The sequence below is a fragment of the Gymnoscopelus braueri genome, assembly GCF_963280865.1.
Source record: "Gymnoscopelus braueri genome assembly, chromosome: 2".
In the NCBI taxonomy this organism is placed as follows: Eukaryota; Metazoa; Chordata; class Actinopteri; order Myctophiformes; family Myctophidae; genus Gymnoscopelus; species Gymnoscopelus braueri.
The window spans coordinates 38,164,382-38,189,749 of NC_137604.1; the positions used below are offsets into that span (position 1 = coordinate 38,164,382).

Sequence of the window (25,368 nt, forward strand, 5' to 3'; positions counted from 1 at the left end):
TAATGCAAGCACATGGGTGCGTGCACACACACACACACACACACACACACATTCCACTGTATGTGCAAAAACATAGCCGTTAGCACATGCACTACTCACAGACACCAGTGCACACCCCACTTACCCTAGTGGTGCCTTCATGCTGTACAGAAACCACGGTCTAATACAGGTCTTGATGTCAATAACAGCATGGTTGATCCTCCAGAGCCCCAGTCTACAGGTGCTGTGTCAGTCAGCTGAGCTGTTGTTGACTGCTCTAGAAGCTACCCTGCTCTGACGGCTCACAAAAGCTTTGTACCACCAAGGTCACACTGCCTCTCTCTCCCTCTCTCAGCTCTCTTTGACGCTCTTTCTTTTTCGAGTTTGCTCTATTTCTCTTCTATGTTCTGAAATTTTAAAATGTTCTCTCACTGTGACTACTATCGCTTCAGCCACAAAACCCCTGGTTTACTGTCTCACACTTTCTCTCTCCTTCCGTCTGTCTGCGTCTCTCTCTCCCTCCCTCCCTCCCTCCCTCTCTCTGACTGTGTCACCGTCTCTTCCCCCTCTTTGTCACTCTGTCTCTCTCTCTTGGTCACTCTACAACGGCAACCTTTGCTTTCCCCTCTTCTTAGCGGGTACTAAATGGTTCTTTGACATCTACAAGCCACACACGTGTGCATGCAAACACACTCTCACACACGCTACCCCCCCTCCTCCAAGAAACCTGAAGCCTATGCACTGACATTCCGTTCTGTAAATTCTAGTACATATAGAGCTCAAAGATTTAAGGCCACTTCATATTTAGTAACAGTTGTCCACAAACTACTAAACAATCTAGTGCCAGTTTTTAAAAAAAATAACCACTTTATTTTGTCATTGCCAATACAAATCATATCAGGCTACATCACTAAGCAGTGGTACCAACTCTTTGAATAGTCACATACACCTTTTTTCTAAACCAACATATTCAAGATTTATTGTGATTCGAAAAAACTATCCCCATATACACACATAGTCCCTTCCTTTGCACTAAACCCAAACCTCAGCCTGCCTCTGTTGATTAGTATAGTCGTAGTCTCAATTAAATAAAGAAATACCATCTATCCCTATTCTGATACTGCCATTATATCCAATTCCGAAGGATCACAGGAATATTATCTGACCACTCCCTAGTATCATTTGCTTGAAATGTCAGTGATGCTGGAAATTAAGGGAACTGTGGAAAAACTGTATCGCATAAAGAGAAGGTGAAAACACTGTGTGTGTATGTGTGCAGGCCTGCGCCTTGTCTACAGTAACATTATATAAATATAGTATTAGACATCACAGCTATCGTCTCACCCCTTCTGCACTCCCTTCAATGGCTTCTGGTCGCTACCCATATCCAATTCAAAACACTGGTGATGACCTACAACGTAATCAAGGGCAATGCAGGACATTATCCTCCCCTACACCCTTTCCCACACATTTAGCTCAGCTAACACAAGACATCTGTCCTTTCCTTCCCTACAACACCCTGGCCAACGCTCCAAGCGTCTTTTTTGTCTTTTCCCCTTCTTTGTCCCTTGGGTCGAAGTTCTGTTCAGCTTCACCCAGTTGATTGCTGCTCAGATGATTACGACGAGAACAGTTAGGGGTTAAGTGGACTGGGGCCGGGAGGCGAACCGGTGACCATCTGATTACAAGACGGCCTCCTTTAAACAAGCTACAGCCACCACCGCATGACTCTTATCTTCCTCCTGGCTCCCAAGTTGTGCCCCCCGTGCCAAACATAATGCAGACTCACTCCCCCCATCCACTGCAGTCCGTAAACTCTGATAGCCGAGTTTAAAAATAAATAAGTGTGTGCGTGTGTGTACATATTTCAACAGCTGAATTCTATTAACCCTTGTATGGATGTTATATAAGTGCTATCATTGTCATATCTAGGGATGACCATTCTGAATTATTTTTGATAAAACGTGTGTGCTTCCTGTTAGGCAGCACCATGGGCAGCAATCATGAAGCTGTTGTAGCTTTGTAATGTGGTGGCTGCCTCGCAGGTGACTTCCGTTGCACCAAAACATTAATTAATTTATCAAAAATAATGAACCGTTAACCATTAGTATCAACCGGTTACACATTTCCTAACTGTTCCCAGTTAAACGGTTAACCATGAACATCCCTAGTTGTATCACCATATGGCCTGGGTCAGGTTAAACCCTTTGTAAAACATGAACACAATACATAAAGAGAATGAATGCCATTTTGACAACACATTGACATTTTGCTAGCTCTGACTAATGTTACACTCTCTGCTAGCACGTGTTGTTTGTCTGAAGTGTGAATGAGCCATCATCATGTGATAAATTCCATGATATCGGATCAGTATAGCATAGGCTTGTGTATCGCCGATACCTGATCCAGCATTTTAGGCTGTATCTGAGGCATTTCCGATTCTGGTATCAGTATCAGAATAACTCTACTGAAAACTCACATATTCAGACTCTCACCCCCTATATCTCCTTTCCTTTTATCGATTCTTGTTGCCTACTTATATAGATGGCAATTGTACTATGCAGGTGTTGGTTACTTGTTCACAAATGCTATGCATGTTATGTAGAGAGACATATACTGTTTGCTTGTCAACAAATCTAAGTATGTTATTTAGATAGCATGTTGTTTAGACAGATGTGTGATGTTTATTGTTTACTACCTGGTATAGGGTGACCATATATTCAGCCCCTCAAACCGCGATCCTTAAATCAATGCGCACGTTTGTCGTGCATGCACACGCCCATTTATGCACGTGCACATGTATAAGCACCATAGGTGTTGCATGCAACCACTGAAAACAACTATTATTATTTCTGGCAAAAAAACTGGACCATGTTGTAGAAAACCCGGGCATATTAGTGCTTTACAGATATTTGTTGGGACTCGGGACACGCAGCTTGAAATCGGGACAATCCCGGCCGAACCGGGACATCTGGTCACCCTAACCTGGTATCCTAGTTACTTTGTGGCACTTCATTGTTTTCTTTGTACTCTATTTACTTGACACTGGGCCTTTACCCTGTAATTTGCTGACTAGGGTTCATGCCATTTACTCAGATCTTGCACAGTCGCTCTTGATAAAAGTGTCTGCTACTTGCCTACATTTTAAATCGTTTGAGTTTGATTCCACTCTTTGCATGTTTAATCATTCAGCTGAAACTCTTATCCATTGGCTTACTGAGTGAGCAGGTAAAGTACACTTCGGACAGCACATGTGGATGGACACCTTAATTGTCTTGCAATCACATGTACAGATCTATGCCTGTAACAGCACTCTCTCGAACCTCTAGGGCCATCCAAGCAGCTCCAAGCCTTTTACCTGCATTTTAAAACAGACCTTCAGCAACAGCCAACAGTCTTCTACATTACCGTTCTGCTCTATGAACTGGACATGCTTACATTCTCTGTCCTGGCTCTGTCTTCAGCCAGATATTGTTGTTGAACAAGGAGCTGGCAGTGCCATGTTACGTTACATAATCTGGCGGGCATAAACGGCTGCTGGATGAGCTCCAAATAAAAGGGGGGCATTACTCAGATACGATCATTCTCTCTATAAAGGCTCTATTATGACTTTATCATAGTGGGAGGGCTGCCAGGGATATAGTAATCAGGGGCACTGGAAGTGGTCTGGGTTTATGGCCGGGATGAGGTGTCTGATTATTGCTCACGATAGGTGTGTTATTATGGCCACGGTAATGTGTGTATACTGTGATTATTTCACCTTGATATCATTGATAATAATAGGGATTTGTGGTTGTAAAGCTATTTTGGTCCAGGTTTATGTCCATGGATGACAAAGCTTTTACAGCAGGGTGATTTTCAGTTTGTTATAAGTATAACTAGTTCAGACTGTCGTTCTACTAACCTCTTAAAGCTACAATCTAAAATTGTTCGAATTTCAGCATGGGATTGTAGGAATTGTGCATAATTTAATTGATTCCCGCAAATATTTAATAATAATAATAATAATATAATGTATTCTGAGATGGATACTGTAAGACCTTTAGTTAAGTGTAGTTCACAAATAGAACCCACCCCCAAAGTGTATGAGATTCAACAAGAAACCAGTTGAATTTAGAGTTGAGCGTGTGCAGTACAGCAGAAATGTGTTTTTAATCCATATTCACAATTTTAGCTTCAACAGTTAATAAAAGAAACCAACTCTGAACTAGAACATTTTCATTCAAAGTCTAATATTCAATCATTAGGATGCAAGAAAATCATTATGCTTCCCAAATCCTCAAGAATAATGATTGTGCCAACCTTGACAACCCTTCATTTTGCTCCCTAAATCAAAGACTACTTACAATGACAATAACTATTTTTATTTACATTTCAGCCAGAAAGTGAATACCAGAGGACTTCTGTTTCTCTTGGTAATGAACGTGACTTGGGTCACCTTAGTGAGCCCCTTCTTGCTCATGCATTTAAAGACATCCCAGCCCCCTCCTCTCCCTGTGCTTGTCCAACACTCTGCATGAGTATCAAGATTTGCTGAGCTAGATGGACGTGTTACACTACACCCAGACATCTAGAAACCATAGCCCTTTGCAGTAAACAACCCGACTGGCACAGAAAACTCATCCGAGCTTTCGCCCAGACACCCAACTTCAACTGTAGTTTCTTCAACAAGGAACTACTGTACACATGAATAACTGTAAAAATGTATATGTGATGTTACCCAGTTACCAGATGGAATTCCACCGAATGAATCATTGACTATTATTATTTTAAAGGTGGAAAGAATAACAAGAAATGGGGGAAAGAATAACCGGAATCAGGGCTTTTAGGCATTGCCTCGAATGACTTCCAAATGCCTTGTGTCTTTATTTCTTTCACCTCCCTGGTTACTATTCAAACTCTGCCCAGCAGGATGTGTCACAATCAACAGTCATCTCTACAGGAGGCCCAGGATGTGGAGAGATAGGTTGAGGGAAGGTCAGTCACGGAGACAAAAAAAGGCATTTCTAAAAGCTGGAGGGATTAATGATCATTGCCGACTGTGCCCTTCAAAATGTTCAATCCCATTCAAAGAGAACTCAAGCCAGGTTGAGGGCATTCATGGGCCGACTGCAAAATGTTCTGATGAAGTTCAACTGAGCGAAAGCTAAGGCCAATAAATGTTTTTTACGCAATTGATGGATGTGGGCAGACAGCTGTATTTTGTGCCCATACAGTATGATCTGGGTTGAACGTGACAAGAAACAAAAACAGTAAGGTATACCCGTCTACTGGCAGTTAGAAAGGAGTCTGTCATGAAAGCTCACAGTGGACTACCATGTTAAGACGTTACCTGACATCATCTGATATATCCTGACTAAAGTCAGCACAATACAGCTTGGTCTGTAGAGGCCATTAAGGCAGTGCTCTACTCATTGATCCAAAAATAATGGGCCTAGTGTGATGTAATGTTTGCCCGCGGAGCGAACTCATCATTAGGATCATGCTGAAATAGGCCAACTAAATACACTATCGATCAGTCAGCTCCAAACTGAGGAAAAGCAGAACACAAATCCCCCATTGTCATGTTAGGAAAGCAACATAATGTGTCATGTAAAAAAGAAAGTAGGAGAGCACCCAAGTCCCAAGAATCCGTCTAATCAATAGCCATGGCCTAGTAGAGAGCCCGTCTCTCTCCTAGTTAGAAACTCAAGGCCCACTCAGCTAGCCTGACATCTCATCAAATGAAATGTGATTTCCACGACCGGGGTGGTTTACCAGGCTACCACTCAGCATGCGCAGCCCAACAAACCAGTTTGGTTTGCAAATAAGACCTGAGGGGATAAAAATGTTATGTACAGTGAAGAAACTCAAACAAAGCTAAACGGGGTGTCATAACCTTTGATTACATAACACTGGAGTACCTATCTGAACAGAGACTGTATGCATAAACTTGGTCAATCTACAATATGTAATCTGAATGAACAGAATGAATGGTGTCTGTGCTCTAATAACTGATGGAGCATTATTTCGTCACCTGCTCTGTACCACAACTTCTTCTTCCATCTCTCTCTCTCTCTCTCTCTCCCTCTCTCACAATTTTCACATCCTCACACCCTATTACATAATTAACCGGCAGTGTGGCAGAGTGCAGCGAGCGCAATGCTGCATTCCTCAGAAATGACAACGGCTACCAGTGAGCAAATTGCTCTTCTCACATACGGTACTCACATTACGTATTTCCTCTTTGGAAATGTAAACAAAAGACACAAAAGACGAACAGTTTTCATTTCCTGTGTGAGAGAGATGAACAGGCCAGCTGTAAAATGTTTCACCCATAAGTAAGCCTTACCGAGCCATGAGGCCCACAGGGCAGGAGCCTATCTCCTGTTTTTGTAGCGTGAGGCAGCTTGATATACAAGTACACCCCCTGGACATGATGCTAGCACGTCCCAGGGACTTACCCTCAATCCAACCCTTGATGCTGAGTGCCAAGCAGGGAGGCACTGGGTCCCATTTTTCTTTGGTATGACCCAGTGTTTCACCCATAGTACAGCTTAATTACACAGTAAAATCATTTTAATTCAACTCTGAGTGTAAAAATGGACCCAAATAATTACGGGAGCATTTTCACAGATGAAGGTTTAAGATTTTACAGTGTATGCTCCATGCTAGCCTTTATTGCCATTAATTGATTCTGTATCAAGTACAATATTTAATTGAAAGCGATGTTGAATATCTTTGGTAGAACCTTTAGGTTGTACAGAGACCACATCACCCCAAGTCCTCCACGACCTTCACTGGCTCCCAGTCAAACACAGAATAGATTTCAAGATACTGATCACCACCTACACGGCCCTCAACGACCAGGATCCCCACTACCTCTCTGACCTCCTCCAACGCAGCGCCCCCTCCCGCTCCCTCAGGTCTGGTGATGCCAACCTCTTGGACATCCCCAAAACAAATAAAAGCACCTGGGGGTGACAGGGCTTTCTCAGTTGCAGCCCCCTCCCTTAGGAACTCACTCCCATCTCACATCAAAGCCGCCCCGCCCCGCCCCCACCCTTGCCCTGTTCAAAGCCTCCCTCAAAACCCACCTTTTCAGACTCGCTTTCCCCGCCTAATTCAAATCTCTCTTTCTGCCTTTTATTCTTAGCTAAGTGTATTTCTTTTTTGCAAATTCTTTTGACGTTTAACTTTCTCTCCTAATAAAGTTGTTTATTTTGTTTGTTTGTAAAGCAACTTTGGGTAGGTACCAAGAAAAGCGCAATATAAATTTGATGTATTATTATTATTATTACAGCTGAGCAACCTGACTAAAATATAAGTGTAAATGTTGTTGATCAGGGAGCAGAGATAATGTTTTGCCCCTGTCTGTCTATCTGTTTGTGTGTGAGACTGTGTCAAGCTAATCTGGGACACCGCAGGACCAATTGGTGTGACATTTGCACACACACTCCCAGTAGGCCAAGGAAGAACCTCCACCTCAAATTCTTCAAATCATCCTCACGTGGCGTTCTAACAGGCCACTTCACGTTTAACTCTTGAAGTTTGCTACTAGACTAGTCCTACAGATTTTGTCCAAAACTCACATCATCTCGAGTTATGTGATCAAGATGTATCAGTCAGATTTTTTATAGTCTATTCCGATTGGCTTCCAAATTTGCGGGAGGGGCCAAATAATCATGATCTACCTGACATTTGTATCACACATTGAGGGGTCTCTAAACAAAAATGTTGTTTCACCCATAGGGGGTGCCACAAATGTCCCTTTGCTGCAGAAACGTTTGTTTATCACCCACCAAATTAGGCCCACATATAACTTTTAATCTGGTCCTTGTGTGCTGTCAAATAAAAACACGCTAACCGCCTACATAATTCTGAATTGGATGAACCAAAGTATTTACTGGATATCCTGAGTGAAGGAACTCATGCATGGGCTACTTTATGCAAACATCCGCACCCACGCACACACATGCACACACTACTACACTCACATGCAAGACAAGTAAATACGCATGCACACACTGAAGGACCTTTTAGGCATTGCCAAGCAACCTGCAAAATTACAAATCAAATGAGCATTTTCCTGCTGTTTGAACAGCATTCTGCTATTTGACAAATCCAAATGGTCAAACAACACATCACAGTAATTACAAAAACGTCATTTGCTTTAGGAGGTGGAACCTGTAAGGCCCCACCCACACTAAAGCTTAATTTAATTTAAGTACAAATTAGGCTCAACTATTTCTGAACTACTAGCCAACATACTGTGAATAGCAGATTCTTCCAGTGAATCCTCGATTGAAGATCATCCATTTGACAATCTGACAAAATGTGACAAAAACAAACAAATCTACTTAGTTCTGACTTCTGACGGACCTGTTGTGAGGTTGTCCTGACCCGGTAAAAAGTTAATAATTCTCACTGTGCAAATGAGGCAAAGGCTAAATGTTCTTCATAGTATGAGTCAGTGAACACATGGTCAAATTGATAGAGGTAGGCCTATTTGCTTCTAGAATGATGCATCACGTTTGTTTACTTTTTCTTAAAACTAGGCCAGGATGTTATGATGGCCCAGGTTATCACCCTCACTCACTTATCTTCTAAGATAGATTGCACAGTATTATGCTCACGCACCTTTATATCTTATCTCAGGTACCATGTGTAAATATGTAGATAAAATGTTTGGTTTTTCTTTTGTTCTCTTGTTTGATCTCCTTTCCCCCTCCCCCCCTCTTCTTCTTCCCTTTCTTTTTTTTATATGGAAATAAGCAAATAACGATACGATGGGAACTATGCACGAAAACTCATTTCACCCACTTTTTTTTACTTCTGTAAACCTGTGATATGACAATAAATTCTGATTCTGACCTACTACAGCCCAACACAAATTAGTCATCATCAATTGTCCAAACAACATTCCCCTGTATAGCACACTAATATGTTTGACATAGTACTGCCCTACAAAGGCAAGTGCCATTTATGGATACTAGACAGGTGGGCACCGGGCTAATGTGGTCCGGGAAAAGCAAGTCTCAGATTCTCTGCTGAAACTGCTATCTCTGCGACCTGACTGCGATTAAACAGACTATGATGGATGGATAGATGGATGGATGGATGGGTGGAATTTTTATTATCACTTTATACATAGTTTATTTGTAGCCTCTAGGTAAAATCTATCCTATGCTTACCAAACAGCAGACTTATCATTAGATAACACATTCAACAGAGAAACAATGTCTCCCATTAAAACCTCAAACCATATGAGCCTGCATCCTTTTCTCGTGGGGCGAGTCAGCACACCTTTAATACCAAGAGTACAGACTTTAGTTATGACGTAAGGTACAAACTTCAGCTCTAGGGATGGTTCAAGCTTATTCAGCTGCTTAGTGCTTTTCTCTGACATCTGACAGAGTAATAACCCAGTAGCACATGGCCTCGGTATTGACACAGGGCCTGCAACTGAACTCTCCTCCAAACCTACAAGCCCAGCCCACTGCACAATAGAGCCAAGTGAACCCTAGGAAAGATCAGCCCTCTCTGAATCATTCCAGTAATCTTCCATTTGCACTGGGGAGGACCTTGGTGAAGCAACCCAGTCTCATTTCAGACATGTTCCCAAAATGTCAATGAGGAAAAATAAAAGTAACCAAGGGGAATTTTCTTTTTAGGCCCTATTTTTTTGGATCAATTGGACCATATACGAAGGGTGGGTGTGAAAATGATTATAATTTGTCGATTTGTCCAGTGAGTTCCACTTTCCAGAGGGGCAAGCCGGTAATTCAAACTAAATGCTTTCCTTTTTTATATTCTTTCATTTGTCTGAAAACATTATTCCAGTTATAATGTGGGGATATCTATTGCTATGAAGGAGTTGAATTGTTTTGCTGGAAGGGGGAGGGGGTTCTTCTGGGCAGAGGATTTTGTTGTTTAGCACAATATCTCAATAGTCACGTTTACCACTACTTCCAGACTCATATTATAATTTTCACCCGAGTTCGGGCACATACTGTATATGAGGAATTAGCATTTGAATACATTGGCTGTCCCCATTTATTTGAGCTAGAGAGAAGTTCTACACAGAGACGCAACAAGCAGAGAGGGGAGACTGCTGGTATTTTGTTTACTACAAAAAAGACCGAAACAAAAAATTGGTTAATTTTGCGCATTTCTAAATTGTGCCATCAATTAGAAGCGCAACACTGTGCTTCATTTTTCATTATTGAACGATGAACGATAAACGCTGAATCAAAACCATCAGGTCTGCGGTGCTAGTGGCCAATTCAAGAACGATTATTACTGCTAGCCAAGAGAATGGGAAAGAAAAAAAAGCAACTTCTCCTAAAGAAAATTTCCATTCAGAATGGAGATACACGCATAGTAAGGAAGGAAGTATAAAAGATTTGAAGTGCAGTGTTGCAAGTGTGGAAAATGAACTGTAATAAACACAATACATGGCACGACGCTGCACAACAAAAACAGAGTCCTCTCCAATGGCCGAAATCCCCCTTTAAGTGGATTTTTTCCCGAAAACATATATTATATTACCGTATATTAAATTATTTGTTGGCTCTGTATTTATTTGTTTTATCTTACAATGCAACAACTATTTTCCTCTTCTTCAAAATTGAATAGTGACCACTGTTTACAGATACTGGGAGAAACTGCTTCAATTGCAAATTACATCAATGTTTGTACTGTTACGGAATTAGTCATTGCAGGATCACAGGTATATTGTCCGGTCTGATCTAGGAATAGAATATTATCTTAACTTTCACAGTGGTGTTTCTGTCACTATGAACATGCCCTATGTCTCAGTGATACCAGTAGAGCTACAGTATGCCTCATGCGGTCTGTTTACATTTTTCTCAAGATAACCTGTGAACATGACATCCCAACCACAACATATTGAACCGTCGTCTGCGCAGCCCCCGCAGAGACCTCTAGGCCTCACTGTTAATCAATATTGACTACGCCAGCAATCAATAAATCACGTGGAAGCATGGTGACCTATGAACCGGAGGTTACATTTCATACAAGTCACTCACAAATTACTCCATCAGTCAAAGGAGACAGCCAAGGGGTAATGGGTCATTAGGTTTCTATAGACACAGACAGTCTTGACAGTGGTGGAGGGAATAGAAATTCCTTCAGAACGTTCAACCTACGAAGATGAGAGATAAGAGCTAATACTGATAGGCTGTCAATAAGACAGACAAACAGCTGTGACCGTCCATGGTCAAATGGTGAAGACACCCACCTCCGGTCTGGAGTCTTTCACTGGCCTTGGACCAATTTCCACCAGTGCATACCTCCTGTGTCTCTCCAACACTATCTCTTTGTTTTGAGCTTTGTGTACACTATATCGGATTGTGAGAATAAATTAGAGTGAACTGCCCACACCACTCCTTCAGTAGAAAAAACAAAACAGTACAATATCACTATCAACTAGCTCATACCCTACCCTGTGTCACCCTTACCATACGCCCTACCCTAAACTGAACCCATGAAGTACCCTGCCTTGACCCAAGTTGTTTTATTTTTGTAACCCTCTCCCCTGTGCCAGACTCACTCACTCACACACACACATCCTGGTGAAATAGCTGATTGTCTGTCTTTCACAGTAACTAATTAGCCGTGTTAAGTTCAGCTTACTTGTGGAAATCCCACCACTCCTGAAACAAAGGCAGCCATCTGAATCTGAAATGGAAATTTCCACTGGCAGCTGTGGCCGGCCGGGAGATTTGCACATCTGAAACTTAATATGCCAAAGGGCAAAAACAAACCCCTGGGCCTCCACTCAGAGGCAGGGAGCAGAGCACAAGGATTCTTCAAAATGTGTTGTCTGTCAGAAAGGGGACCACCGCCCACATTCATCTGATGATGGTTTATTGACCTAGTCTTTTTGTATAGATTTGAGCTTTGCATAAAACTCGACATACGACTGTAATGGTCATCGTTCCTGGAGATTAATGCATGTTTACCTAACCCACAAATGTATTCTACCAAAATAATCTACGTTTGGTTGGAAGGTGAGTTCCAAGTGTATGATTTGTGACTGAGTTATGAAGCTAAACTGTGTTTTCAAAACAGACACGAGGGGGAAATATAAGCCAGTCAGAGTGGTAAAGCATAAGCCTGACCTACAGCTGAGATTTTGAAAGGGAGATGTAGGGGGGTTGATAGTGTTAAATAGGCATTCCCATCAGTTTTGAGGAAAACAACAGCAGGCCTCCCACCCTCCTGGGCTCTGCAATATTTTGAAGAAAAGAAGAAAAAAAGGCTTGTTTTTCCAGAGTTCTGCCAAGTTCTAGAATAAGTAGGTCAGTGTAACTATAACTGTAATTATGGAGGGAGATGTGTATAAGGAATGCAGTACTACAGTAAAGCTTGCAGGGTCAATCTTATGACATGAATTGCTCATAATAGAACTCAAAATTGGGGTATGAGCTGGCATCAGCTTCACATGCCACTGTAACTATTATTATCAATTTGAAATTCAGGCATTTAGCAAACGCTCTTCACTTTCACTAGTTATATCTAATTAATTGCACACATTGCAGCGATCACCTCTGTAGGTTCACATTCGACCACTTCCAAAGGATCAGACCATTCCTCAAGAAGGAGTCTGCACAGCTCCTTATCCTTCGGTGAGATCCACTTTGTCTCTTGTGAGTGGCATCCTCCACGTATTCGTCCCTGACCCCCCACCATGTTTTTAAGGTGGTGAATGGGTGTTGAATGTTTAATGGACCACAATGGAAGCACGCCTTTGGCTTTTTTGTGTCTCATCCACTAAAATATTCAATCAAAGGCCTCAGTCATCTCCAGACAACTCCCTCCTTATTGGCCTCCTGGTATGCTCACTGAAGCCCCTTCAAATGATCATAATTGCACCATGCCTGGTTGCTGTCCGCACCCAGTACAAAACACTGGTGATTGGCCTACACGGCAATTACCTTCAATACCTGATCACAGGAAGTATTTTTGTCCTTCCCCTAAAACACCCTGGTCAATAAATAATTCTCAATTTCAACCCGAGCCACACAGGGCACAAAAATGAATGCAATTTGGTATTTTTTTCAGGTTTGGGTCGAGCCGGGCTCATTATTCAATGTTCTGTTCGGACTCGGGTAGGACTCGGGCTTCAGCTCACTCAGGTCGATTCGGGTCAGGTTTTAATTTTCAGGCCAGTTGAGAACTCTAGGTCAATGCTCCAAACCTAGACTCAAGGTGTGAAATAAACTTCCCCTTGCAGTCAGAACGGCATACTCACTCTCCATTTTCTACTGCAGTCTGAAAACTCAGCTCTTCAGACTAGTTATACCAAAAACTCATGATAGGATCACAATAACAATACAATAAGATACCACGATATTTAGAGAAAAAAATCGAGGACACAATTTCCATCACCCATCTGTGGTTAATGAGATGCACTCTGCTTGTTTCGCAGTGCTCTGCTTGTTTTGAGCTTGTAGATCTAAAATGTTCTGTGTGAGACCAAGTATAAATCAGGCATAAAGTATGACCGTGATGGTAATTAAACACAACATTTTCCCAATGGAGGAGGGGGCGTGGATATTCTCCCTATAGTCTTAAAAAAAACTGTGGGAAACCCAGATATTTATGGTTTAAGTATCCATACTTAAACCATAAATCTAAATTGGCCAACTTCAAGTGCATACAATTGAAATGAAGAGAGACTTTCTTGTGATCATACCATGCTTGCTCCTTCAAATCGCCACCCACACACAATCTGGCCACGAGTCAAGAAATCAATTCCTGGTCCCTCCTCCTCCTGCTCGATTCCCTCATTCTTCAGGGAAGTCGGACAGTAACACAAGCTGGGACAAACAAGACGGAATGACATGTGCAGCTGTCTCTCATAGCTCTCTCTTGTCTTCCTCCTGTCCTGTGCTATACTTTTATTCAGGCCTTTTTCTGCCTCAGTCCCTCCCCCGTCACTTCATAAACAACTGTGACTGTCTTGACACCTTCTTGTTATTGGCCTTTTCCACCAACATGCATGTTCACACATGACAGCAGCAGTAGATAAGAAGATAATTTAAGAAGACAGCTAAATAAAAGCAAGGTTAATTATGCTCGTCACTGAGCTGGTCATTCGAGCTACAGTAGAATGAGGCATAGTACTCCAAGTGATAAAATTAGTTGGAGTATGAGACCTGAGAATTGTCTTAGCATTACTTCCCACTTTTGGGCTGAGAAACAGGACCCTTGGCCTGTAAAGAACAGGGTCACTGCAGCTAAATAAATCCCCTAGTCATGTGAGAGTGAGCTAGCCCCACAGCATGAAAACAACGAGGCATTTCTCAGTCAGCGCACAGGCACATGGCCTCAGCTCAACACAACTCATATCAGTGCCTGGGGTTATCATCAAACACTGACATATTGGGATCAATGACTAGTCCAACTTGTAGAATACTTGTCAGGAACTGAATAGGTTCAAGTGCATGACATTTGACCCAGGGCAAAATATTCCACTGTTTGTATTATTTGCTGGAAGAAATGATAATAATAATCCAGTATATGCCAATTCAACAAACATACACAGTACTTTCCAATTATTGTCTTCAATCTATTATCTTCAAAGAGATTACATAGTGTAAAAAGCTTTCTTTCTTTTGTTTCCGTAAATCTAGCCAAGTACAGCAAATGTTATAGTTAACAACAACCCACAACCTGTTTTCTGGCATCAAATTATCAGCTCTGGGATCTAATGTCTGTTCTTGGAATTGTGGAGAGAAACAATATTAGATTTTGTAGTTTCACTTCCGTATTAACTGTCATCCATACAAAGAATTGTCACTGCCAGCTTAACGCATTCAGGACTCTGTAGTTTAAACAGTTTGCACAGCCAGCATATTGTCCAGGAAAAATCAAGGCAAAACCTAAGCATTTTAATCTCTGATTGTATGTATCATATGGTCATTAAAAGCATCAAGACTTCTTACTAACATCTGCTTAACTATTACATAATTGGACTATATAATTGGGGGGTGGGATAATGCTCCTTAATTTAGATATTATTATTATTATTGGGTCTAGGCATGCAGGTAGTGTAATCAGAAGTTGTTTTTACTAATTATTTCTCCCCCATTCCACCCTTCCTTGCTCTGCCTGTCTGTCTTGATTCATTGCCTTGGCTGTGTACTGTAAATAGCTTCACTTCACTGTTATCCTCACACATGCACTTCATAATTACATAACACTGGTGGCATACTTGACTATTGTCCGGTCCACCTTGCAACATTTTGCTGGTGTTGTATGACCTCCCCTCCCCTTGATTTATTTTTACATTTTATTTGAACTGAAGCCATTCTTTTCTTGGGGGCATTTTCTATTATTCAAAGGAAGTCAGTATATAAGGGTTTGTCAATGGCCTAAGACATATAGCATGACAAAGGCCTTGAGCAATAAGGATTTACTATAGTTTAACTAAAACCAGTTTGGCTGCATAGCATTTCCCATTCAATCCACCTACCTGCGTTCATGGCATGTTATACATAAGCCCCATCCCTATTAGCCTTTGGCCATTTTGAATTTCAATTATATTGGGTTATTAAGGGTTTACAACTAAACCTATGAGCTATAGTTCTAATAGCTTTAGCTTTAGTTAGGGTCAACACATCAACAATGTTATAATCATATCGCACAATCTTCAATTGGACAGTTTAACCCCTGCCCTCACTGTATGAACATGTAACATTCACCAAAATTCCCTCAAAAATGTTGAACTTTTTGTCTTCTTAACATTACATAATGGGAATTAACGTCATAAGGAATCCCCTGTACTTTAACAGGTTGACTGGTGGCAGGTTTGGCAAAGAGCACCGTTTCAGGGCCAAGACTCTCGATGCTGAGGTCGTCTTCCTATAGAGAAAACCCTTTCATCAGAGCATGGCGTTACTATATTCACTGACACTGGTTCTTAAGAAGTACTGTCAACCTCTTCACTTCTTAGTTCTTACAGCACAGATAACTGACATATTTGTACATTGCACAGAATAGCTGCAATGTACGACTACTGTACTTCTTAATAGTGTTTGGGGAAACATACAGAGTACAAGTGGGTGGCAGACACTGGCTAGAGTGGCCGCTTGGGAATCGGTTCCCGGTTCAAGCGCCCCCTGGGTTAGAGTCGATGTGTCTGTGAGAATGGCAATGAACCCCTAACTGCTCCTGATGAGTGTGTGCATGTGTCGTGTGTATGTAAAGCACATTGTAAGGCCCTTTGGATAAAGGGGCTATATACCATACATGCAGCATTTACAGTAAACTGCCACACTTCTTTTGTAATAAGATATGAACCGCATGACTCACTGCTATCAAAACTCATCCAAGATCCCTTCATTCACCACCCCATGGTAGAGCTAATCATGATGTAATGGTGACCTTGGCGCAAGAAAATGCTGACACACAAAGATCTCACAATCACATTCAGGGCAATGAGACAGTGCTGAACAGTTCAATTAGACAACCATAGTCATTCCAAAGGTATATACACTAATAACTCAAGTCACAAGTGTGATTTAAAAACTATTTTACAATCCACAGGAAACATGTCATCTCTTTCATTCAATGCCAATGTGTCCACAAGCATTCTCTCACACACACCTGGAGAGCTAACTGCATGTAGCAATGTTTACAACTTTACATGACTGATGGAAACATTGTTGCAAGAGGAGGATGTGTAACCTTTTAGCCCTTCAAACCAACCATACGTTTTTCCTGCTTTTGTGTGTGTGTATGTATGTGTGTGTGTGTGTGTGTGTGTGTGTGTGTGTGTGTGTGTGTGTGTGTGTGTGTGTGTGTGTGTGTGTGTGTGTGTGTGTGTGGTTAGTCCATGGGGAGAACTATCGTCATCAGGTATAACGCACAATGGTCAACCAGTCATCTTGGCCACAGGGTGGTTGTTACCTCATCTATGGACGTCAGATACAGGTCTATCTGGGCGTAGAGGCTAGCTCGCTAGCATTTGCTTGTAACACAGCTAACAGAAATTGACTCACATCGAATACCGATTTTTGGGCTTGTTTAAGTTGTTTCTAAAGTGTATAGTTGCTTATTTTGGGGTTGTTAACTTGTTAAAACCACCTTTCATGTCAAAGACCCCCAAATTACTATGTATATGTCTGCGGACCCCATCTGAAAATATGTTATGCCAGGGACCCCCATACAAGATTTGTGTTATTAAAATGTTTCAAAAATATTCCACAGTTTTCTTCAAGATTTCTTTGAAAATAGGCTATCTACAACCTCACAGCCCGTCGCATTGCGATTCAAAATACATCGGCTATTTTCAAATAGCCGATGTATTTAAAGGTCTCATGTAGCCTATAGTTGCTTCTTTTGGGGCTTGTTTTCATAGCCCTGGTTGCTTATTTCTCTCGCAAGACCTGGCAACACTGGTAATCACGTAATGTATTAATTGTGTCGTCAATAGGGTTGTGCCACTAATCACAGCATCATGCTGGCCAAACCATCATCAGAGCAAACGTGGCTACACTACAACATGAACATTAATGTGAGTAAAATAGCAGAAAAGAGGGCGAAGCAACACTTACCAATACAACCCTCAGTGCCAATGTCTAGTCTTCTGGTCTCTGCTGCTTCTTCTCTCTGGACACGCAGTGCGTTAAATGCGCTACAGCGACAACAAGGCGATATAGAAACAAGGTGACAGTTATTCTATCGATATTCTATCGTCCTTATCTTATTATCTCAAGGCAAAACAAACAAGCCCTGCAGCGGGACTTCATGTCAGCCTCAGCCCGGGGGTGTTTTTAGATGGATCTGAACGGGGGGTCGGTGGGTTGGAGGAGCTGCACGCCGCGCCCGTCTCTCTCTCTCACCAAGCGGACAAAACAAAGCAAATGACGCCGTTCGTTCAGTGAAAACGAGAGGAATCCTCCCTTTAAACAACTATACTTGGCGTGGATGTTCAAGTCGGGAACTGAACTGTCCGTTGGGATGTTTTCTGTTCTGAGTGGTTCTTCTTCACTTCGTAACGCAGCTCACTACTACCAGTCAGTCAGTATCCCACCTCCTCCTCGTCGTTCGGTTCAACACACCAGAGATAGATAGAAGCGAGTGGTAACGTTGTGGTCAGTGTTGCCAGGTTGGGCGAGAGAAATAAGCAACCAGGTCTATGAAAACAAGCGCAAAAGAAGTGACTTAAGGAGCCATATATTCATCAGCTATTTGAAAATAGCCGATCTACAAGCTCACAACAATGCCACGAGTTGTGAGCTTGTAGATCTGCTATTTAAAATAAATAAAAAATCTTGGGAAAAAGTGGAAATGTTTGTGTGTTTTTAACACAAATCTGGTATATGTGGTCCCTGGGCCCTGGCACAAAACATTTTTCAGATGGGGGGTCCGTGTGGACAAATACATACTAATTTGGGGGTCCTTAACATGAAAATGTTTCAGAGCCTACTGGTTTAAACAACATTAGGAAACAAGAAACAAGCCCAAAATCGCTTATAATAAGTGGACATGGCAACCCTGGTAGTACAACATTGTGGTTTACTAGTACAGGCTGTACGTTACGTTACACTGGTAGCTGTGATGCGAGCACAAAGGGGGAGGGGCGGGATGGATGATGCTGCACATGGTCACGTAGCCGCGGCGCCGCCCGGTTACAACACAGACACAGCGTGTCGCTGGTGGTACCTAAGTTATGTAATAATAATTGGTACATAGGTGTTAGGTAATCTAACACCTATGTACCAATTACTATTGGTACATGCATACTGTACATACTACAGCAGAGGTAAGTAAGCTGCCATAGCATGCATATGGATTGATTGTTGCACAGCAACCTCACATAAAAGTGCACCTGCAGGGGTATGTTGTCAGATTGCCAAGTTATTTTCAGCCTCCAGGTGGACCTTATGTAAGACTGCTTTCAAAAAGTTGTAAATCCCTTTTGAGAGTTTTGAGTGTGTAAAATAAATAATGATCTAAGTCCCAGTGGCATACCAGGAAGGGACAACATAAATGTCTCTGTCAGTAGGCTTACTGGCAAACACAGTGAAGTTTTATTAGATTTGGGTCAAAGAAATACAAGTAATCACAATATAAATTAAACCCAGGATAAACATATGAAAGCTAATGAAACACTTGTTTGCAATGTGGACCTGTGAGTGAGTGAGTGGGTGTGTGAGTGAGTGAGTGAGTGAGTGAGTGAGTGCAGCCCCTAGACTGTAAGAGAAACCCATTAGTATATACAATACTATGAACAAATCAAATTATATAATCCACCTTTGAAGAACATTACAATGGAATAAAATAGTCAATTATAGTGCCTCCTGAGTCCTGAGCAGATTTATTTTGAGTCCAGTTTTCTGGTTAGAATGTTCAAAATAAAACAACATAATGGTAAATAAGTAATATTACTTTCCATACAATAACATTTGCGCTAATCAATTGCGTTTTTTAGACCCTTTTATGGGCAGCACATTTTGGATTGATGCTCATTGGGTTAGGCTGCTTTCATTTAATTCTTTAACAGTTTGGTATGTCCGAAGATATGGTTTGTTTACTGTCTGCATTAGTATCATCTGTGTTTAAGGCAAGGTCAGTCTAGTTTCGTTTTGACACTCATAATAAAAAGGCCCTTTCATTTTCGCTCCTTGTGGGAATGGATAACATTTCCAGTGCAGTTTTGGTTTGACACTTTCATTTTCTAATCTCCTTAATGGGCCAGCAGGGGCTCAGGAGGAGATACTGTGTATCACATACCCTAGGGCCAGAGCCATTCAAGGAGAGTTACGTCACCTCCGTCCACTTCTTCGGGCCGTGTCTTCTACATAGTGACAAAGCCCTAAACCGGAAGTTTACGGAATGCATTGGAGTCTATGGGCGTTTGTAACTATTTCCAGTTTACATGAACCACGTGACCGACACTGTTTCTGCCCCCTCAGTGGTGGAACTCTCTAAATATAAGGCTCTGCCTAGGGCTACATAGGGGTGTCACTAACACATCTATGAGCACTGACATCAGCGCATGTGTTGATCTCTATATATATGTGCATTTGACAGGGCCCACGGTGACAGTTTCTGTTGTATCTGACATCAGTGCTGACGAGGTGGGACATTTAAAGGCTATATATACAGTATATATATACAGGTTCTGTTGTGTCTGACATCAGTGCTGACGGGGGCCCCCCTGTTGTGTGACTTGTGTCTGACATCAGTTGTGCTGACTCTGTACCCAAGGGCTGCGGACCACCCACCCATTAGGCAATTTTAATATAGGATACAGTGCTTTTTTTTGCCTACTGATGAAAAAGAAAAAGGGAAACATTCTAAGGGCCCTATTTTCGCCGGTGCCTTACCCAATAGCATTATTGTTTCATTATGCCGACTCCGTTGTTTGCGCCTGGAGGTGTGCCCGTGGGCTAAAATTGCCATGTCGGGAGTCGAGCTGGGCGTACAACGGCACAACATTCAGAGGTCTCCTTCTCTCCTAATTCCCCACGTATCTCTGTGATTCAAATTTTCCTATAATCAGCAGAAGTGCGTCAATTCCTTCTGTCAATTGTGTTTAAATAAGATGATAGTCTATTCAAAGCAGACAATGATTTGTGTCGCGCGTCACACGATGCCATTCGTTCCGTTCAGTTTCATTAATCCATTGCCCAGGAAATAATGAACGGATTACAATAATATACAATTCTCTATAATCAGCAACATGTGGGTGATAATTATGTCAATCAAATACAGTTTTGTTCAAAGGCAATCAAAGGCTACAGTGTGTGAAGCAAACGTCGGGTTATAGTGTCCAATGTTTCGGCGTCCCAGTGCTGCTCCAGAGTTTGTTTGTTCACAAGCAGTGAACAAACAAAGTGAGTGAGTGAGTGAACACAAGCAGATTGCCTTAATTTAAAGTTCTCTATAACCAGCAATGTGTCAGTGATAATTCTGTGTATCAAATATTCCAAGGCAACATCGCTCTTCCATGGCCATGGCACTATTACTATTGGTATTGGGCAGAGAGGGAGAGAGCGTAAAATTGCACTTCTCTTAAAGGCAATGGCATCTGGCACAGTGATTGGTTTTATCATTATAACTCCCAAACCACACCTATGCATAATGTAATGGGTAGCGCCGGTGTTTTGGGGATAAGGCTGGTGTCCGAAGATGGGATTGCCCCTTGTGCAATGCTAAATCCCCAAATAGTGGGTATAGGATCTTCGGCCGAAAATAGGGCTGTTAACCTGATTTCGGATGGTAAATGTCTTCTTGTTGTATTTATTTAGTTAGTTTGGCAATAGCCTCTGTATAGCCTGCTGTATTTTAAACTGTTCTTTTCTTACTTTGTCAAATAAACTCATTATTATATATTTGTTTCGCCTTTTGCTGTGTTTGGGAATTTAAACAGTCCTTAACAGTCCTTGGTTTTGACACCCTTGTGACACAAGTATCACATCTCTGTTATATCCTAATGTGAGAAAGTTATTAAGTGATCTTGATAGAAATGTTCAAAAATCTCTCTCAAGGGGCACGGTGGCGCAGTCGGTAGCACTGTCGCCTCACAGGCACAGCTAGAAGGTCCTGGGCGCTGGGGGCGTGTCTTCTCCTCCGCGTCATCAGCGCCCATACCCTAGGTGGGGTGGCCGAAAGGGCCTACTCTGTGTGGAGTTTGCATGTTCTCCCCGTGTCTCCTAGGGTTGTTAATACCCTCACAAAAACATGTAGTAATCCTGGTCGCTATACCGCCTTCCCCATGACAGCCGGGGCGCCTGATGGAGGGGAAAGGAACTGGTTGGAATAACGTGTTCCTTCCACGCGCTACGTCCTACCGGGGAAACTCTCCCCTGTCAGGTGACAAGAAGGTCAGTTGGTTCTCATGCATTGAAGGAGGCATGAGCTCGGCCCTGGCCTCCCTAGGCTGTGGGGGACCGGTGTAGCGCTGGTGTAGGGCTGGTGTAGTACAGGATCACTTAGGAAATTGGCAGAAAAAATGGGTTACAAAAATTGTGGGATAAAAAAAAACTCTCTCTCTCTCTCTGTCTCTGCCTCTCTCTCTCTCTCTCTCTCTCTCTCTCTCTCTCTCTCTCCCCCCCATAATAAGCTATATTTTGTAAACAAATCCCCCTTCCCCAAAACTGCATTTTGCACCTTGTTATTACAAACAATTTGCTAGGTTACACATTTAAAGGGCAAGACCACTTTGGTAGAGGTTTGGGTTGTGTAGTTACCTTGCCATGATGTAACGCCAAAGGTGGGCAAGAAATCAAAAAATAATTTCTCCATTGTCTATTGTCCATTGTCCCACCTGTATGAATGAATGAACCATTGTAAAGCGCTTTGAGCACTTGGAAAAGCGCTATAAAAATGCAATTCATTAAAAATGCAATTCATTAGAAATTGATAATTCAAAACATTGACTTGCTCTGGAGGAGCTCTTTTAAGCCTGTAAATGAATGCAAACAAAGCAGATTCTGACAGTATAGAACATCACCAAACCCAGTACTGTTTTCTTTTTTTAATAAAAGTGTCAACTTCCTGTTGATTTTACTATTTGAAGATCCAGATCCGTGGATCCAGTCCGGGTTTTCCTATAATAATCCTAATAAAAATAGCAAAATCAATAGGAATTTTTATTAAAAAAAAGAACAGTACTGGGTTTGGTGAAGTTCTATACTGTCAGAATCAGCTTGGTTTGCGTTTGTTTACAGGCTTAAAAGAGCTCCTCCTGAGCCTCTTCACAGTACAATGTAAATCAATGAGGAGCATATTTTAAATTATCAATTGATAGACAATGGAGAAATTATTTTTGATTTCTTGCCCACCTTTACATCTTGGCAAGGTAACTACACAACCCAAACCTCTACCAAAGTGGTCTTGTCCTTTAAACTACTATTCAATGCCGTACCTCCTGGGGTTTACATTTGGTTCACATAGCATGTGTATGGATTGTTGCACAGCGACTTCACGTAAAAGTGCACCTGGGGGTATGTTGTCAGATTGCAAAGATAAAAGTTAATACCACCCTGTGTGGAACTTATGTAAGCTGCTTTCAAAAAGTAGTAAATCTCTTTTGAGAGTTTTCGTAATCATTATACTTAAGACACATACAATTAAGGGTACGTAATTAAATAATTACAATTAATGCTTAAGACAAAGATATATACAGATATATCAATTTGCACTAGGCCCTACTTTCTTGCTGGCCCACTTTGCACCTGGACTCACTTCACTTGCATGCATTTGGAAAGAGCATAGAATTGAAGTATCAACTGAAAGAGACTGCCCCCTCCATTGAGTCCTTTAAGTCCAGGGTCAAGACTCACTTGTATTCACTAGTGTTTGAATCCCCATAGACTCGTTTACCAGCCTTTTAGAATCCCCATGACGTGGCAGATTTTTATTATTGTTTTTTATTGTTTTTACTGATGATTATTTATGCTTTTGCTTTTTTATTGCTGATTAGTATTTGTTCATGCCTTTGAGCTGTATATTGTTGTTTATGGCTAAACATTTTGTGATTTAATGTCCTCCTGGTCTGTACAGTACTTTGGTCACAGACAGTTGTTTATCCATGTGCTTTATGATTATGAATACCTTTGAATTGACTTCCCGCTTTCCCCCCCTGCATAAAACAAGGGAGTGACTTATGATGTGCTTTGTATGGTATCTTCTTATAAGCCTCTTTATTTTCTCCTCTTTTTTTTACGTTTCATGGTGAACAACATTCACCACACAAAGGTTGTAACTCTTAAAACCCTTAGACTATTAAACCCTTTAAAATAAAGGTTGTTGCTCTGAAAAGTAGGCAACATAAAATTATCCACACCATCATTATTGACAAGTGGCATGTAAGAAACATTTCTGTGGTTAGCTAACAATCATTGTGGGGATCAAGTAAATAGACATTATAAATGTATTGTAAGTCATTCAAACTATGATTAACTTGGAGTATAGGCCTAGGTAAACACAAAAACATCTTAGGTCAGCTTGTAGAAATAGCAGTAACTCAAAAGTTGCCAAATCAATAACTAGCTCAAGTTGAAAAGTGGTCAGATCAGCAATGAGTATACACCAAAGGTCCAATATCATACAGTATTGCAGCAAGCACAAATAAAAGTGGAGAAATCTGTCTCACACAGGTACACAAGTATACTCGCTCAGATGATTAAGCAAGACTACAAATGATGATCATTCTCACAGTCTTTTGTGCCAATGTCATAGTTGGAAGTTGTCTTGAAATAGATGGGGAAGTCTTTGTTATTCAAAGGTGATTCCTGGGTTTTTGTTGTCTTTCAGAAACACCTCATAAACACCATGGTTTCAAAAACCACTGCAGTAAACAGCCATAATTAATGGCTTTAGTAAATCTAGACTGGTTGGAGGTCTGTTTTATATATATATATATATATATATATATATATATATATATATATATATATATACAGTATACTGTATATATACATCCTTATCCTTTTGAAGCACATTTTCTATACCCCCAACACACACACTAACACATTGAAAATTCTGTACAATGACATGATAGCAACGTCTCCAGGAAGCCACACTCCTAACACTCTCCCTGCCACCATCTCCAGCCCCTTCTTCCTTTGGAATAGCACAGCCGCACATTCCCCAGTGGGCATCACTGCAAGTGCATGTCAATGAGGTTCAAATGACAGGGCTTTCATTGTGAGACTGGGTACAGCGTGGGCATGCCACGTATCGTCGCTCTCGGGTGGAAACCTTGTATGTCCAAAACCGTTCCTTTTTTATTATTATTTTAAAAACATAGAAAAATTGCGAAAATAGCCTATCTCTACAAGATCACAACGTGTCGTTATGCGACTCGTTGTGAGCTTGTAGATCTGCTATTTTCACTACTGTTGTTGTGCAACACTCTTGTATGATGTTAGTACGGGGAAAAAATAATACAGATACAAGGTTTCTGCCCGACAGCAAAGATATACCATCATGAATGGGCATCTTGGGGGTGTAATGAGAGGAGAGGGAAGGATGTTGGTGTTTACAAAGATCCATTCACAGGCACTACACAAGGTACTAGATTGGCTTCCCCTTGCTGGCATGGCGGGTGTGAATGAATGCGGGTATGGGGGTTGGGGGGTAGAGGAAAGGGGGGCTGGTGACTGGTACTGACTAAATGTAGGGATTCTTTTGGACGAATTGGAGAAAGGAGGTTGATTACCACTGTTACACTTCATTCAGGCTGCTGGCAGTGGTGACAGTCATTATGTCTAATTCATTGTTTGGCTGATCATTATTTCTTATCCACATGGCCTATTATGGACTATTGTACTTTGGTTGAATCTTCCCAAGCTGCTCTTCATCTAGACTGGTGCAGCTATTGTGCTTGGTTTGGTTTTGCACATGCATTGAGTAATGTCTACT

The 25,368-nt window shown here is 41.6% G+C and overlaps 1 protein-coding gene across 2 annotated transcripts in view; it reads right to left on the reverse strand.

Moving 5' to 3' along the window:
• The window catches only part of rnf24 (ring finger protein 24), a 38,682-nt gene extending 20,646 nt beyond the window's left edge, over positions 1-18,036 (reverse strand). The window contains exon 1 of one of the 2 annotated variants that reach the window (XM_080456541.1): positions 17,547-18,036. Coding sequence is in view for 1 of the 2 variants with exons in the window: in XM_080456540.1 (XP_080312666.1) it covers positions 125-141 (17 nt within the window). In the remaining variant the exon portion in view is untranslated. Of the gene's footprint in view, positions 1-124; positions 364-17,546 lie in introns of those variants that run through there. The other variant, XM_080456540.1, reaches the window with a different exon arrangement.
• Between the last annotated feature and the right edge of the window lie 7,332 nt (positions 18,037-25,368).